This window comes from Otolemur garnettii, unplaced genomic scaffold (assembly GCF_000181295.1).
Source record: "Otolemur garnettii isolate 467f Iridium unplaced genomic scaffold, OtoGar3 scaffold00107, whole genome shotgun sequence".
In the NCBI taxonomy this organism is placed as follows: domain Eukaryota; kingdom Metazoa; phylum Chordata; class Mammalia; order Primates; family Galagidae; genus Otolemur; species Otolemur garnettii.
Window position 1 is genome coordinate 3,134,773 of NW_003852502.1, and position 16,426 is coordinate 3,151,198.

At 37.8% G+C, this 16,426-nt stretch overlaps 1 protein-coding gene across 2 annotated transcripts in view; it reads left to right on the forward strand.

The window, feature by feature from the left end:
• Window positions 1-16,426, forward strand: part of PHIP (pleckstrin homology domain interacting protein) — a 137,520-nt gene that overhangs the window by 74,533 nt on the left and 46,561 nt on the right. Inside the window, exons 14-17 of one of the 2 annotated variants that reach the window (XM_012809525.2) lie at window positions 1,765-1,990; window positions 6,492-6,629; window positions 7,306-7,489; window positions 13,253-13,370. In XM_012809525.2, the coding sequence (XP_012664979.1) occupies window positions 1,765-1,990; window positions 6,492-6,629; window positions 7,306-7,489; window positions 13,253-13,370 (666 nt within the window). The remainder of the gene's footprint in view (window positions 1-1,764; window positions 1,991-6,491; window positions 6,630-7,305; window positions 7,490-13,252; window positions 13,371-16,426) is intronic. The other variant, XM_023517264.1, reaches the window with a different exon arrangement.

Genomic DNA, 16,426 nt, shown 5'->3' on the forward strand with positions numbered 1-16,426 from the left:
GCACTCTACTGAGGGCAACAAAGTGAGACTATGTCTTAAGAATAATATAATTTTGTATTATCTTTTTTTTGTGTGTGTGGTTTTTGGCTGGGACTGGTTTGAACCCACCACCTCCGGCATATGGGGCTGGTGCCCTACTCCTTTGAGCCACAGGCGCCGCCCAATTTTGTATTATCCTTAAAAATTTAGAAAAAATAGGCTCATTGCCGATGCTTAGTGGTTAGGGCGCCAGTGACATACAATGAGGCTGGTGAGTTTGAACCTAGCCCAGACCAGCTAAACAACAGTGACACCTGCAACAAAAAAATTAGCTGGTTAGTGCAGTGGGCGCATGTAGTCCCAGCTACTTGAGAGGCTGAGGCAAGAGAATTGCTTAAGCCCAAGAGTTTGAGGTTGCAGTGAGCTGTGGCATAGACTCTGTCTCAAAAAGAAAAAAAAAATTAACTCTTAGAAAATCTTAATTTTTTTTTTTTTTTTTTTTTGAGACAGAGCCTCAAGCTGTCCCCCTGGGTAGAGTGCCATGGCAGCACAGCTCACAGCAACCTACATTCCAGGGCTCAACCGAATCTCCTACCTCAGCCTCCCAAGTAGCTTGGGAGCACAGGTACCCGCCAGAATGCCTAGCTATGTTTTGGTTGTAGCCGTCATCATTTGGCAGCCAGGGCTGGATTTGAACCCACCACCTTAGATGTATGTGACTGATGCCTTAGTCACTTGAGCCATAGGTGCTGAGCCGTTACTTTTTTTAATATCAGTTTATACTGCTCGCTCTGACCTAGATTTAAGGTAAAGCATGGTAGTTATATGAAAGTAAAAGTACTGCTAACTACTTTATGCCCAGATTTGATTTTACCATTTAATTTCAAATTGAATTTTGAATAACTTATTTTTAACAGTATCTTTTTACATAGTAGTTGCTCTTATCCACAAAAGATGTATTCAAAGGCTCCCAGTGGATGCTTGAAAGCATAGATAGTACTGCGGGCACTATAATTTTTCCTATACAGTCACGGTGGGTGTAGTGTATACAGACAGTATGGATATATTGGACAAAGGGATGATCTGTGTCCTAGGTGGCATGGTATGAGATTTCAGTCCAGCTCACAGTTCAAAACTTGAGTTGTTTAGATCCTGAAGTTTGTTGTTTTTTTTTTTTGGAGACAGAGTCTCACTGTGTCACCCTTAGTCGAGTGCTGTGGCATCACAGCTCATGGCAACCTCAAACTCTTGTACCTAAGCGATTCTCTTACCCCAGCCTCCCAAGTAGCTGGGACTACAAGTACCTGCTACAGCGCCCAGCTATTTTTTTTTTTTGTTATTGTTGTCTTGTTTCGCAGGCCGTGGCTGGGTTTAAACCCACCAGCCCCAGTGCCTGTGGCCAGTGCCCTAACCACTGAGCAACAGGCAGTGAGCCAAGTTCTGAATTTTTTATTTAATATTTTCAGACACTAGTTGACTACGGGTACCTGAAACTGCAGAAAGTACAATTGCGGATAAAGGGGAACTATTAAGTATATGTAGCTCATCCTTGTTGCAGAGAAAACTTTGAAAATGTACTTTTCTGATCATAAAATGTAATGTAGAAAACATAAGTGCTTGTTCATAATTAATTCCAGGAAATATTTTTTAATTATTGCTTACTACTACAATTTATATTAACATATCTCATTAGAGATGCTATAGATTTTTACCATATTTGTTTCTCATTGGAGATGATGTAGATTTTTATCTTCACCTGTTTTTCATGGACTTTTCTTTTTACAGATTGCAGATCAGATGTTCTTTCATAGTGATTATCGGCCACTTATCCGTGATGCCAACAACTTTGTACTGGATGAGCAGACACAGCAAGCGCCTCACCTCATGCCCCCCCCTTTTCTGGTTGATGTTGATGGTAACCCTCATCCGTCAAGGTACCAGAGGTTGGTTCCTGGCCGCGAAAACTGCAGGGAGGAGCAGCTCATCCCTCAGATGGGAGTAACTTCCTCAGGTTGGTGCTCATTTACATAGATAGCCAAATTTTCTCTTTCCACTGAATTGTTAAAATTGCCAAGTTAAAAAAAAAATGTGTCTTTGATTGTTTTAAGCAAAAGAGAAGTATAAGTACTGGTTTACTCTTATAAAGGTCTTTGATAATGCTTAAGAATTACAAAATAATTAAGGAACATTAGAGATTTAAAGCAGTAATTTTGGTTTATAGTCCTTTATAACCTCTAGGACAGGCATCCTCAAACTATGGCCCGCTGGCCACATGCTGCCCACCTAGAGCATTTATCTGGCCTGCCAGGTGTTTTGCCACCACTGCCTGTCCTGCTTAGCAGCCAACTCCTCCTGGGGCCCGCAGTCCGGCTCTCCAGTGGTCTGAGGGACAGTGAACTGGCCCCTTGTTTAAAAAGTTTGAGGACCCCTGCTCTAGGGTCTTAAGGTAGTGTTTGGTATGAGACAAGTCAGTTCATGTACTGTTCATTCTGTGATGTCATTGAAAACCTCTTCTGCTCCTGACATCTGCTAAGCCCTGGGTTTTCCATAGTGAGAAACAAACATGATTATTGCTCTCGTGGAGTAGGTTAGACAGATTAATAAACACAGTTATAAACAAATAAAGTTTTATAGGCTCGGCGCCTGTGGCTCAAATGGCTAAGGCGCCAGTCACATACACCTAAGGTGGTGGGTTTGACACCTGGGCCCGCCAAACAACAATGACGGCTGCAACCAAAAAATAGCCGGGCGTTGTGGTGGGCGCCTGTGGTCCCAGCTACTTGGGAGGCTGAGGCAGGAGACTCGCTTGAGCCCAGGAGTTGGAGGTTGCTGTGAGCTGTGAGACCACCGCACTTTACCCAGGGGGATAGCTTGAGGCTCTGTCTCAAAAAAATAAATGAATAAATAAATAAAGTTTTATTAAAGGGAACAGTAGTACATTATGAGAGATAGGACTAGATAGTTTATTCACATAGAAGATTGTTTTAAGAAGTAGTACATTTTTAAAGATTTATAAGAAGTAAGATAGGGGTGAAGAGGATTGAGCTATTTTAGTGAAGTGTAATTATTATCAAAGTTAAATTAGTTGAAGAATTGAATGGGAGTAAAAGGGAGATAGAGCCTACAAACTTCTCTCCCCTTCCCCCTTCTTATTCTTAAAAGGTCACTTTGTCAACTAGGTTGGAGCTTGGTGATGAAATTATAACTCACTATAATCCTGGGCTCAAGCAATCCTCCCACTTTAGTCTTCCACGTAATTAGGACTACAAGTGCTTATATGCCACCACACATGGCTCATTTTTTGAATTTTTTTTTTTAAGAGACAAGGTTTCCCTGGGTTATTTTTCCTACGCTGGTCTCAAATTCCTGGCTTCAAGTAATCTTCCAGCCTTGGCCTCCCAAAGTGCTGAATTGTAGGCATGAGCCACCATGTCTGCCTTTTTGCCCCTTTTGACAAAAAATGTAGAACTAATTTATTAAATAAAAATAATGGAGAGGTTCTGTAAAAAAGATTAACCCACTTCTGTCATTAATCTTCCTCTTATATTTTAGATTAGAAAAATACTTATGAAAATATTTTAAGTTCTAGACTCAGTTATAACAGACAAAATCTTTAAGTAGATTTTGTGATGAGGCATTTCTCAAAAATGAGTTTAGATTCTGTAAACAGCATGAAAAAATCAGTCTCATTGCATTGTGACAAACCCATGTGTTATTTGTCTTAAAGAATGTATCATGCAATTGCAGTAAAGATGGGAGGGCTGGATAGAAAAGGGCTACTCAGAATCAGATACGATCACTTTGAACGGAGGGTTAGGAAAAGCATCAGAGGAATTGGCCCTGCTGCTCTTGTAGAAGTGGGACAGTCTAGCAGACTTGACTATCTGGAGTGTGTGAGCCCAATGTGTCTCCCTCAGTATGTGAACATAGCATGACCTCACGGATCTGAGAAGAACAAGTAGTATTCAAGAATTCTAGGTAGGTGTTCAGATAGGAGAAGTCTTCCTAGTAGAGAAATAGTTGTTGTAGGACTGAAAATGTCTTTTGGAGAAGAATTGACAAGTATCAGATTGTACCCAGCTCTTAAAATGGGTATGTAGACTGGCCTTTTAGGCATAGGGAAATAAGCAAAAGACTGCTCTGTTAAAATCAGTGCTACTTGCATATTAACATTTTTACTTTCTTTCTCCATTTAACAGTTTATAAAAGGCTTTCATAAGTGATCTTATTTTATCTTTATACCTGTGATATTCCAATCCTTGAAGTGGAGAGAAGGGAAATGTAAGAGTATTGTGTTGTGGAGTCAGAGACACAAACCCCAGCTCCCATTCTCAGTCCAGTTTATTGTTCTTTTTTCTGTATAAAGTAGGTATGATCTTAAAAATAGATACCTGTTATTAGTATCTACAAAAGAACCCACAGCAATAATAAGGTTGCATAGCCACTCCTAAGGTTCAAGTTCACAGAATTGAATAAAAATCCTTTGTCATTATTTTAGACTTAACGAGTATAAAAATAGTTAATACAAAAATAAAAAGAAAAATACTTTCTAAAAAATCATAGTATTATTACTAATTATAGTGTTTATTTGCAAATTTAGATCTGTAATAAAATTTATTTTGAGAAAGCTCTTAGAGTTAAGAAAGTAAAAATAGATTTGGTTATTGTAATATTAAATGGGCTTGAGTGTAGTTTTATTACATTGATGCTACACTTTAAATGCACTTCCTCACTTGTAAACTTGAGCTGTGCCAATCTTCAGCCATGACATGTTTTCCCAACAGCAAACCAGGAAAGAAAGGTGGATAGACATTTGAATTTTTATCTCTGCTTTTACCACTTTCTCGCTTTGTGATCATGAACAAGTTATTTTATCTATTTAGTTTTTGTTGTCTTTGTAAAATTGAAATAGTATTTTGAATTGAATACATGTAATTACCCTTTCTGTGTAATCTCTCTTACTATTACTTGATTTCAGAGTATCCTTGATACCTTCTCTTCTCAATTTAAGCCCACCATAAAATTCTGACCTAGTCAAATCTTATATATCTGCACATTCGATATGAATTACTCTCTACTGTGTCATGGTAATATTTTCCATATATTTTATAACACTTTTCCTTCTATTTTTTTTAGTGGTGTTGAACATTTTTTAATGTTGAACATTGTGTTAGTTTTTTTTTTTTTTGAGACAGAGTCTAACTTTGTCCACCTGGGTAGAGTGCTGTTTTGTCATAGCTCACAGCAACCTCAAACTCCTGGGCTCAGATGATCCTCTTGCCTCAGCTTCCCAAGTAGCTGGGACTGTAGGTGCCCGCCACAGCACCTGGCTATTTTTTAGAGACAGAATCTCACTCTTGGTCAGGCTGGTCTTGAATTTAGGAGCTCAAGCAATCCCCTGCCTCACCTCCCAGATTGTGTTAGATTTAGAGAATATAAAGATGAAGGAGATCATGCTTTTGAGGGACTAAGTATTGGGCTTCCTTTATGCTATGTATTGGGCTAAATGCTAAGATACGTATATAGATTACTTAAGAAACTAAAAGACCGGAGCAGCTAATTCTTTCAGAGGTTGTTTAGGAAGATTTCACAGAAGAAATGATTGCTGCTAAATAGCCATTCAGTTGATGATTGAAAGATAAGCATTCATCATGTTCATGTTAATTTTTAAAGTTGGGCTATCATATTCAAAAGTTTCAAAGATAGAAGGTATTTTTTGGTTAGGGTAGGAGAGTGAAGTGCTTTATGACTGGTATGGGTGAGAGTTGATGCTGGAAAAATAGGAGAGGTGAAAATACAGCAGGTTCGTCCCTACTTCAGAGTCTGTCCTCCTTTCTGACTCTTCCTGTGGCTGACTAATCGAAGCCTCAGCCCAAATGCTTGCTTCTCAGAGAGGGCCAGCTTCTTTGATTTCTCTGACTCATTATGGGTAGGTCTTATCTCTTTTTCTTCCCTCTTTCTCTTTCTCACCATCTCTTAAACACCTCATCATTTATCTGTAGTAGTATGTTTACTTTTTCCATTGGGATGTTAGCTCCCTGAAAGGCAGGGATCTTGATGTTTCTTACTTAACCACTGGAGCCCCAGTACCTGGCATAGGTCCTAACACTTAAGAATTTGTTGAATAAATGAAACTGTAAAGTCCTTAAAAGGAAGTGAGTTTTTCTTTTGAAAAGAAATTAGGAACTAAGTGGAAAATCTTTTTGCTCTTCTTACTTGTAAGGTAGAGTGAATACATGCCTGTGTATCTAACTGAGTTACCGTAAAGATTATGGATTTCTGAGTCACATTGCACATTCAGTAAAAGTCAGCAATGATCCTCTTCATCATTTTTAATAAATTAAGATGAGCACGGTTTTTTTTCCCCTTCCCATTATTTACAATTGATCATTTTAGATCTTTTGCCCAAGCAAAATTTATATTTAATTCTGAACTCATAAGCAAAGTTGAAGAGTAAAATGGTTTAAATAGTGACTAAAATATTCTTAGTATTTCGTGTGGTTTTTGCATAGGACTGAACCAAGTTTTAAGTCAGCAAGCAAACCAGGAGATCAGCCCACTGGACAGCATGATTCAAAGGCTGCAACAGGAGCAAGACCTGAGACGATCTGGGGAAGCAGGTGTCAGCAACACCAGCCGATTAAGTAGAGGTAAGCAGGGGTTTTATTTTAAGTGAAATATTAAAATATTTGAAACTCTCATAAACGTGCAGTAGTAAAGAAGTGATCAGATAAATTGTAGTACTTCTACAAAAGGAATAATGCTGTCAGAATAATCGAGGTTTTGTAGAATATTTAATGACACAAGAAAATCATTCATAACAGATTTCAACTTACAGCTAATAAATTTTTAATATGTCTAGTTATCCAGATTTTTTTATATTAAACATGTAGAAATTAGAAAATTTTCAAAAATCTGTTTTTTCAATACTTTATGAAACACAAAGCCACATTCTCGAACATCTCATCACCCTTATTTGTTGTATATTATTAAACTTTAAGAGAAAAGTTAAAGGAAACAATGAATTATAAATGTGCTTGAGATCTGTTTTTACTTGTGACGTTTTCCTGAAAAATTCTTAGCATTTCCTTAAAGCAATGATATATCCTTGGGACTTAATAATTCATAGTCATGATTCCTTGATTGGCCTAATCAGCTGAGTAACTGTGTTTTCTTTTTGTTGAACTTTGCTTATGGTTTAGTTCCTGATTTCATAGTTTAATTATTTATCACAATATGAACTTTTATGTGTAAGATATAGTTTTCTATTTAAACTAATGGATAAAGGTCTTTAAATAGAGCTTACTATGCTAACTTTTCCCTTAGGCTCTATAAGTTCTACCTCAGAGGTTCATTCACCACCAAACGTAGGACTGAGGCGCAGTGGACAAATTGAAGGTGTGCGGCAGATGCACAGCAATGCCCCGAGGAGTGAAATAGCCACAGAGCGGGACCTTGTGGCGTGGAGCCGGAGGGTGGTGGTACCCGAGCTGTCGGCTGGCGTAGCAAGGTACGGGGAGTGTCAGTTATTATGTACTATACTTGGTTGTGTACCTTTTGAGTTACAGTCTTCAAAATACCTTTTAGCTCTGTAGTTTCTCTTAAATTTATCTGAAAGGCTAGTATTTTAAAGTATTCATTGACTGTTGAAAAATTGAATTTCTAAATATGTTATTTTCTAAATGATTTATATAAATGTTGAGAATGGGTTTGTTATGGTAAACAGGATAAAATCATAAATTTGGGTTGACCAAATAGGAGATTTAATGAGCAGTAGTATATTTAAATCTTAAAGCATCTTTATAAAGTTTGCTATAATCATTTAAGTTTTTAGATGGATTTTGCTAAAAAGTCACACCATATTTTTCACAGGCATAAAGAAAATATTGGTAAATTTATAAATTTTTTGTTTATCAAATGATATCTTTTTAAAGAGTATACAGATAAGAATTAGAAGGTAGGTATTGATTTGATAAAATCCTATTCTCACAGTTCATGCTATGAGGTAAATACATCCACTTCCTTTTGACTCTTGAGGCATGAAATCCCCTGAGGACAGTCTTATGAACCAGTTAGTACTGACTTCTGTTCATGGAGTGTGTTCTGAGTGTGATGATCACAATGACAGTAACTAGATAATTAAAATTTTTGTTTCTAAATTTCAGGTTGAGATAAGGGTACAAATGAATAGGTTACAATGTTTAAAGATTTTTAAATCTTAATGTTCACGTAAGTTATGCTTTTTGATGGGAAAATACTTCAAATTTGTGTTAGGATTTAGAATTTGATACACATCTAAGGTATAATGGTCAAATATACTTAATAAAAATTAATTGGTTCTCATAATGTATGTATTCTAAAGTTTGAAGAGAGTCCAATAAATAACTACCATCTTTTCAATACCAGTTCTAAACTAATTGAAAAATAGCACATGGGGAATAAGACATGGAAAATCATACTTTTTATTCCTGATACAGTTGTGGAGAGTGTGGTTTTCCTCTGCATGGAAGTGTGCTTCCTAAAAAACCCAAACACAGATAGCAGCGAGCCACAAGGTTTTCTCTACATATGGCACACCTGGTTTGCCTTTTTAAAATGCAGAACAGAATGGGTACATTGCACCTAACAGCATGGGACTTTTCCTTCTAGAGCATATGAGTTGATAAGTTAGGTCAGTCCTCCCTGGAGAGCAGTGAGGAAGAAGGTGTCGTTGCTGGTTGGTGGTTGAGGTTCCTTCACATGGAAGGAAACACGTTTCTCTTTAAATGTTCTTCATTTGCAATAAAGAAAACCTTTTTATCTCTTTGTTATTAAGTCTATGGTCAAGAGAGGCTGTGACCATCATCTTACAGGGTATTCTGACTTTGGCCTTCTTAGTGCTTTGTCCCCAACGTTTACTCCTCTTCCTTTGGGAATCTTCTGAGATTTTCCCTCCTGAGTAGTTCAGAGTTTACCTCTAAAAGTCTTTGAAGTCAGTCAGCCTGGTACTGTAGTTAAAATTAAATTCAGTCATACATCCAACAGAGAGAAACAAAAAGAAGGTCGATCAGAAAATGGAGAAAAGACATGAGCAGCATTCACTAAAGAGGATCTACAAATAGCAGAGAAGCATGTGAAGCACGTTAAACTCTGTAGTCATTAGAGAAACGTAGATTAAAACCACAGTGAAATACCACTATTTACCTATCAGAATGGCTAAAATAAAAGATAAAAATGACAGCACCAAGTGCTGGGGAAGATACAGAGAAAGCTGAATTGCTTCTGCATTGCTGGTGGGAATGTAAAATGGTAGAGCCACTTTAGAAAACAGTTCTGCACTTTCTGAAAGCCTGAACATGTGAATGCTATATGATCCAACAGCTTACTGTTGAGGATTTACTTTAAAAAATTGAAAACTTGTCTTAATATAAAAACCTGTTCACAAATGTATAGCAGCTTTGTAAAAGCTAAATGCCAGAAAAACATCCAGATGCACTTCACTGAGTATAAAAATCCTGTAGTATATCCATATCATCGAACACTACGATGCAATAAAAAACAACATATTGATAGAACAACCAAGGGGAATTTTGAGGGAATTAATGCTGCGTGGGATAAAATATGTCAAGAGGTTACATTTTGTGTGATTCCATTTATGCTGAGATCTGGGAGAGGAGGGCTGAAGGGAAGGAGAGAATGGTTATTTTTATATAAGGGCTTGCTAAGAGATCTTTGTGGTGATGGAAGTGTTCTGTATCTTGACTGATGGATACAGAAATCTACACCTGTGATAAATGTGCATAGAATTAAATAGAAACATACCTTGAACATAGTGCAGATTCAGTTCCAGATGAGCACAGGAAATACAGCAGTAAAGTCAATACTGCATTCAGGGGACTCACGTGAATTTCTTGGTTTCCCAATGCATATAAAGTTATGTCTATATTATTTTGAACTCTGTTGAGTGTGTAATAGTATTATCACTACAAAAACTTGCACATATTTTAATTTAAAGATACTTGATTGCTAAAAATATGTTTGTGATTATCTGATCCTTAAGCAAGTTGTGATCTTGCTCATGGAGGATTTTGCCTTAGTGTTAATGGCCACTGACTGATCAGGGCAGTGGTTGTTGAAGGTTGGGTTGGTTGTGGCAATTTCTTAATATATGACATTGAAATGTACCATACCGATTGAGTCTTCTTTTAACAAAAGAATTCTCAGTAGCTATGATGGTGTTTTGACAGCATTTGGGCCAGTGTAGAACTTCTTTCAAAATTAAGAGTCAACCTCCTCAAACCCTGCTACTGTTTTATCAACTAAGTACTGTTCATCAACTTTGTTGTCATGTCAACGATATTCACAGCATCTTCACTGAGAGTTGATACCATCTCAAGAAACCACCTCTTTGCTCATCCATTAAGAAGCAGCTCTTCCTCCATTCAGGTTTTATCATGGGGTGGCCACAATTCAGTCCTGTCTTCAGGCTTCACTTCTAATTCCAGCTCTCTTGCTGTTTCCACCACATCTGCAGTGACTTCCTCCACTGAGGTCTCCTCAACCTTCAAAATCATTTATGAAGGTTGAAATGAACTTCATCCAAATTCCTGTAAGTGTTGATATTTTAACTTCCTCCATGAATCCCAAGTGTTCTTGATGGTGTTGAGAATGGTGAATCCTATCCAGATCTATCAGAGGAATCACTCCAAAGTCAGAATTACTCCTTGGACCGCACAGCGGCTATTGTGTTAGCAGGCAGGAAAGCAACATCAGTCTCCTTGCCCATCTCCATCTGAGCTGACCAGGTGACCAGGTGCCTTGTCAGTGAGCAGTAACGTTTTGATGGAAATCTTTTTCTAAGCAGTAGGTCTCAACAATGGGCTTAAAATATGTAGTCAACACACTGTAAACAGATAAACCATGCTGTCATCCAGGCTTTGTTGTCCCATTAATAGAGCATAGGTGGAGTAGACTTAGCATAATTCTGAAGTGCCCTAGGATTTGTGGAATGATAAATGAACACAGGCTTCATCTTCACGTCACCAGCTGGTTAAGACCCCAGTAAGAATTAGCCTCTCCTTTGAAGCTTTGAAGTCTTGCAGCCAGGCACTGATTTCTCTTCTGTAGCTGTGGAAGTCCTAGGTGAGATCTTCTTCCTCTACATGGAAAATCTGTTGTTTCAAGTGTAGCAGTTCTCTTCCTTGATCTTAGCTGGCCTTCTGGATCACTTTCTGTGGCTTCTTCATCAGCCCTTGGTGCTTTGCCTTACACTTTCATGTTCTGAAGATGAGATGGCTTCTTTCTGAAATCTCACGAACCAAGGAAAGTTCTCTCTCAAACTTCCTAGAATTGAAGAGTTAGGGTCTTGCTCTGGATCGGGCTTTGGTGTGAGGAAACGTTGTAGCTGGTTTGGCTTTCTATCCAGACCACTAAACGTACGTACGTACTCCATTCTCCGTACGTACTCCATTCTCCGTAGCAGCAGTCAGGCTCCTTTACTTTCTCATTATTCATTTCTTCACTGCAACAGCACATTTCATTTCCTTCAAGAACTTTTCCTTTTCATTACAACTCTTTGGCACAGGAGGCCTAACTGTTAGCCTGTTTTTGACTTTTAATATGCCTTCCTTACTCTAGCTTTTGATTTACAGGGAGAGACATGTGACTCTTTCTCTTGAACACTTACTTAGAGGCCATTGCAGGGCTTTTTATTGGCATAATTTCAATATTGCGTTCAGGGAATGGGGAGACCCAGGAAGAGGGGATGGACAGAAGGAAAGCCTAGTTGGTGGAGCAGTCGGTCAGCACAAACAACACTTGTTGATAAATTTGCTATTTCCCATAGGCATGGTTTGTTATGCCCCCTAGCAATTCCAGCAGTAGTCGCTAAGATCACTGTTTACTGATCTCTATAACAGATGTAGTAATAATGAAGAAATGTGAAATACTATCAGAAGAACCAAAACATGACACAGAGACATGAAGTTAGCACCTGCTATTGGAATAATGGTGCTGATAGACTTGACTCAACTCTAGATTGCTACAAATGTTAAATTTGTAAAACATTAATGCTGCTAACACTCTGCAGTATCTGCAGAGCATAATAAAACCGTCAGTGCCTGTGTACACTCACAAGTGAGGGGAAGTGAAACTGGGGCACTCTGACTAAGATAAGTGTGTTGTATCAGTGTTGTATCAGTGTGTTGTATCAGTGATACTAGACCATTGTGTTTTAAGACTTTACCATTGGGGGAAAGATAATAAGGAATCTATTATTTCTTAAACTACATGGCTGGCCATAAAATTCATGTGCAATTCAAAATAGTTTTAAATTTTAAATTATACATGAACTTTATGGACACCCTGTATGAATCTATAATTAAAACATTTATAATTATTTCAATGAAAATTTAATTTCAATATTCTAAGAAGAAAAATTTAAATTTAAGCCATTCCTTTTCAAAAGATTTAAATTTACTCATGTTATTTCCCGTTCAGAATTATTGAAGATAATCTGCAGTTAAGTAAAATGACATTAATATACACTAGTAATAAATAAAGAACAGTATATGTTTGCTTAAACTTTGACTATTAATTTATTCCCTTCTCATGAAATCTCTAGGAAGTTATTAAAATTCAAAGATTAAAAAGATACCCTTACAGTTTAAAACTTCAAAGTGTACAAAGTTAAAGTAAAAACAAAAATTGTCTCTGTGACTTTAGGTTCCATGAAATTAAAGTGAAAAATCAGCGTTGCTATACTTTTTTGCTGTTAGTTTCACTTTGATGTTGGAGGTTTTTCAGTAAGTGAAGCCTAACCTGCCTCTCAGTGAAAGCTGTATAATTCAGGGCTTTTGGAGTTTCATCAGTTCAAGCTCAAAGTTCTCTTGTGCCTCCTTTTTTTTGGTAAAGATTCCAGGTACCTCTGTGGCACACAAGATTATCAAAGCATACACACTATACTCACCTGTTTGTTTGTTTTTTTTTTAAGTTCAATTTTTATCTCTTGGAGGAGTTATCCTAGGAATAACTGTGTTCCTAGAATCTCATACTTGATTTCCCAGAAACCATAACAGAAACATTACTATCAAGCTTAAGTAGGCATAATCCCTCTTTCCAGTATTCCAATCATGTAATGTCAGATGCCTGTACCTAAAACCTGTGAAATTATGTCACATGCTTTCATCTGAAAGACAAACTTTAAAGCTAGCATTCCTTCTCTGATACCTAACAATTCCTTAGTAGGGAAATCAGATGTAAAATTCTGGATTAACATATATAACTATTCTTTCAGTAGGCAAGAAGAATGGAGAACTGCAAAGGGAGAAGAAGAAATAAAAACTTATAGGTCAGAAGAGAAAAGAAAACACTTAACTGTCCCAAAAGAGAATAAAGTACCCACAGTTTCAAAGGTAAATATTAATCACTCTGATGTTTAATGTATACTTCATAAGTGTAATGACCATCTCAGGGCCCCTTTTTGTAATTAAAAACATTAATATTATCAATAGGGTAATTAATGAAGTAAAATTAATGTAGTTAATTCTTGATAATTTTTTTGTGTTCTCTACCATTTAAAGTTTTTTTTTTTTTTTTTTTTTGAGACAGAATCTCACTGTGTTGTCCTCAGTTGAGTACTGTAGTGTCACAGCTCACAGCAACCTCAGACTCTTGGGCTTAAGTGATTCTCTTGCTTCAGCCTCCCAAGTAGCTGGGACTACAGGTGCCTGCCACAATGCCCAGCTATTTTTTTTTTTTTTTGCAGTTGTCATTGTTGTTCTGCAGGCTTGGACTCAAACTGTCCAGTCTTGGTGTATGTGACTGGTGTCCTACTCACTGAGCTACAGGCGCTGAGCCCCATTTAAAATTTTAAACTTTACATTTTCTGCTCTCTTGTGTGGCTTTTTCACAAATGCCAATTTTTATGTAGTCATGAAATCTAATAAATTGTATTATAAGCCTAAAGCAGTTTGTTTAGCTCTGCTGTTGTGTGTGATTACACACTCTTTTAAGTGGGGGTAAATGGGCAGGTTTCTATGTATTTTTTTGTTATTTTGTATTCATTTGTTACTCTATAATGAAGTCACCTGATACTGGTGTGAACAAGAGTTCTTATTCTCTCCATTAGGAGAAATAGATTTTCCCTGCTACTTTTGTCTGCGTTTCTGTGCCATCCTACTCCCAAGCACCCCTTGAATCCAGTAGATTTCAGTTGGTCATACCCAGTCAGAGAGAGATGTGCTTAACTCTGCATAGTGTCACGGAATCAAGGGACTCTTAAGTATCCATTTGTCCATTTAGCTGAAAGACTCAACCTCAAAGTCTGAAATTGAGGAAACTTATATGAAACTTCTTTTCAGGTCCAAGTCATCATCTAAGCCAGTGTTTCTCAACCTGTGGGTCGTGACCCACAGGAACTGTGTTAAAGGGCTGCAGCATTAGGAAGGTTGAGAACCACTGATCTAAGCAATGATGTAAACAATGAAAAAAATAACTGGTGTTCTGAGCCAGCTTTGCTCTCCTTCCTCTTTTCATTTGAGTTCCTTAAGCCTGCGTGATCAGTCACCTTCTCTAGAATTCACTTTTTTGTTTTATATCTCTTCAGAATTCCTTTTCTTTCTTTTCTTACTTTTTTTTTTAATTTTTAATTTTTTTTTTTTTTTGAGACAGAGTCTCACTTTGTTTCCTGGGTTGAGTGTAGTGGCTCATTGCAACCTCAGACCCCTTGGCTTAAGTGATCCTCCTGCCTCAGACTCCTGAGCAGCTGGGGCTATAGGTGCATTTCAACATGTCCAGCTGATTTTTCTATTTTTTATGGAGATGGGGTCTCACTGTTGCTTAGGCTGGTCTTGGACCCTAGCAGTCTTCCTGTCTCGGTCTCCTAAAGTGCCAGAGTTACCACCACACTCGGCCGTCCTTTATTCTTTACCAAGGGTATCAGTAGGACCTCAAAGTACTAACATTCCTGCAAGTACAATGAAAGGGATTTCTTTGTGAAATAACGTTTGCTTTCTTGTCGTTTGGATTGGCTTCTGCATGATGACCAGAATGCCTACCCTTATTCTTCTTTTGTGTGGAATACACCAGTGATGAATGTATAAACTCATTTAATGGTGATGAGTCTGTATTGCTTTGTACCAGCTTTATGGATGGAATATGTTAATCTCTGTTACAGTTAGCAGGATGTGCTTACCTTCTAATCAAATAGTACTACTTTGAGGACTTCTTAAGAAATAAAAGGATGGATGTGTATGTGTATACGTAATATCTCTGTGTGTGTGTGTGCGCACACATGTACTCATGTGAATGCATGTATTTATAGGATCTGTGGTAGCAAAAACTGGAATAACTTTAGTGATAGGAGGATAGGATGCTTTTTAAGAAAATAGTTAGAACATACTCTTTTACCTTTGGAAAATGTTTATGATGTACTACTTACTATTACATGATAAGTAGAATCATAGTGCATATGATATGACCTCATTTTTGTTTTTGAAGTTTTATGAGAAGAAGGGTTTCAGAGCACACCTGCCAGCCTGCTAACACTGATAATCAAAACTCAGAGTTTGAGATGCCATCTTTTATTTTTCATAGTTGTAATGTTTTTTTCCTTTTAATATTCAAAGAGCATTTACTGTGCAGGTGGGAAACATAAATTAATACCAAAAAGTACCTAAAAAGCAGTCATAAAGTTGTTTTTTGGCAATATATTTTCCCCAAATTACAGAGGCTTAAACAGGTCACAAAACTTCTTGCTGGCTTGGCGGCCGTGGCACAGTGGTTATAGCATCAGCCACGTACAGCAAGGGTGGCGGGTTCAAACTCCACCCGGGCCAGCTAAACAACGACAATTGCAACAAAAAATAGCTGGGCATTGTGCTGGGCGCCTGTAGTCCAGCTACTTGGGAGGCTGAGGCAAGGGAATCACTTAAGCCCATGAGTTTGAGGTTGCTGTGAGCTGTGATGCTGCGGCACTCTACTGAGGGCGACATAGTGAGACTCTGTCTCAAAAAAAACCAAAAAAACCCCAACTTCTTGCTGACATAAAGCTTGGTTAGGCAATCCAGGCCTGGTTTGGTGCCCTAAGGGTTGAGAATTGAAACTCTTTTATTTTTCTGGTCTTCCTGGATTTGACCTTATCCCTCAAGATATCAGCATCCTCATTTAAAGCTACAAGATGCAAGATCAACCAAAGAACATGCAAAGGGCATATCATTTTCTTATGAGAAGAGTCCTTTGATATTGCTGTGCAACATTGTGCCGGATATCCCATTGCAGAACTTCGTATGTGACACCTGATAAAGTGGATTTTATTTTTTGTGGAAGGAGGGAAGAAACAGGTGTTGGGTAACAACCAGCTTTCTCTTCCACTGCGTTATTTATTTAGATATTAAAAATTGGCTTGGCGCCTGTGGCTCAAGCGGCTAAGGCGCCAGCCACATACACCTAAGGTGGCGGGTTCAAATCC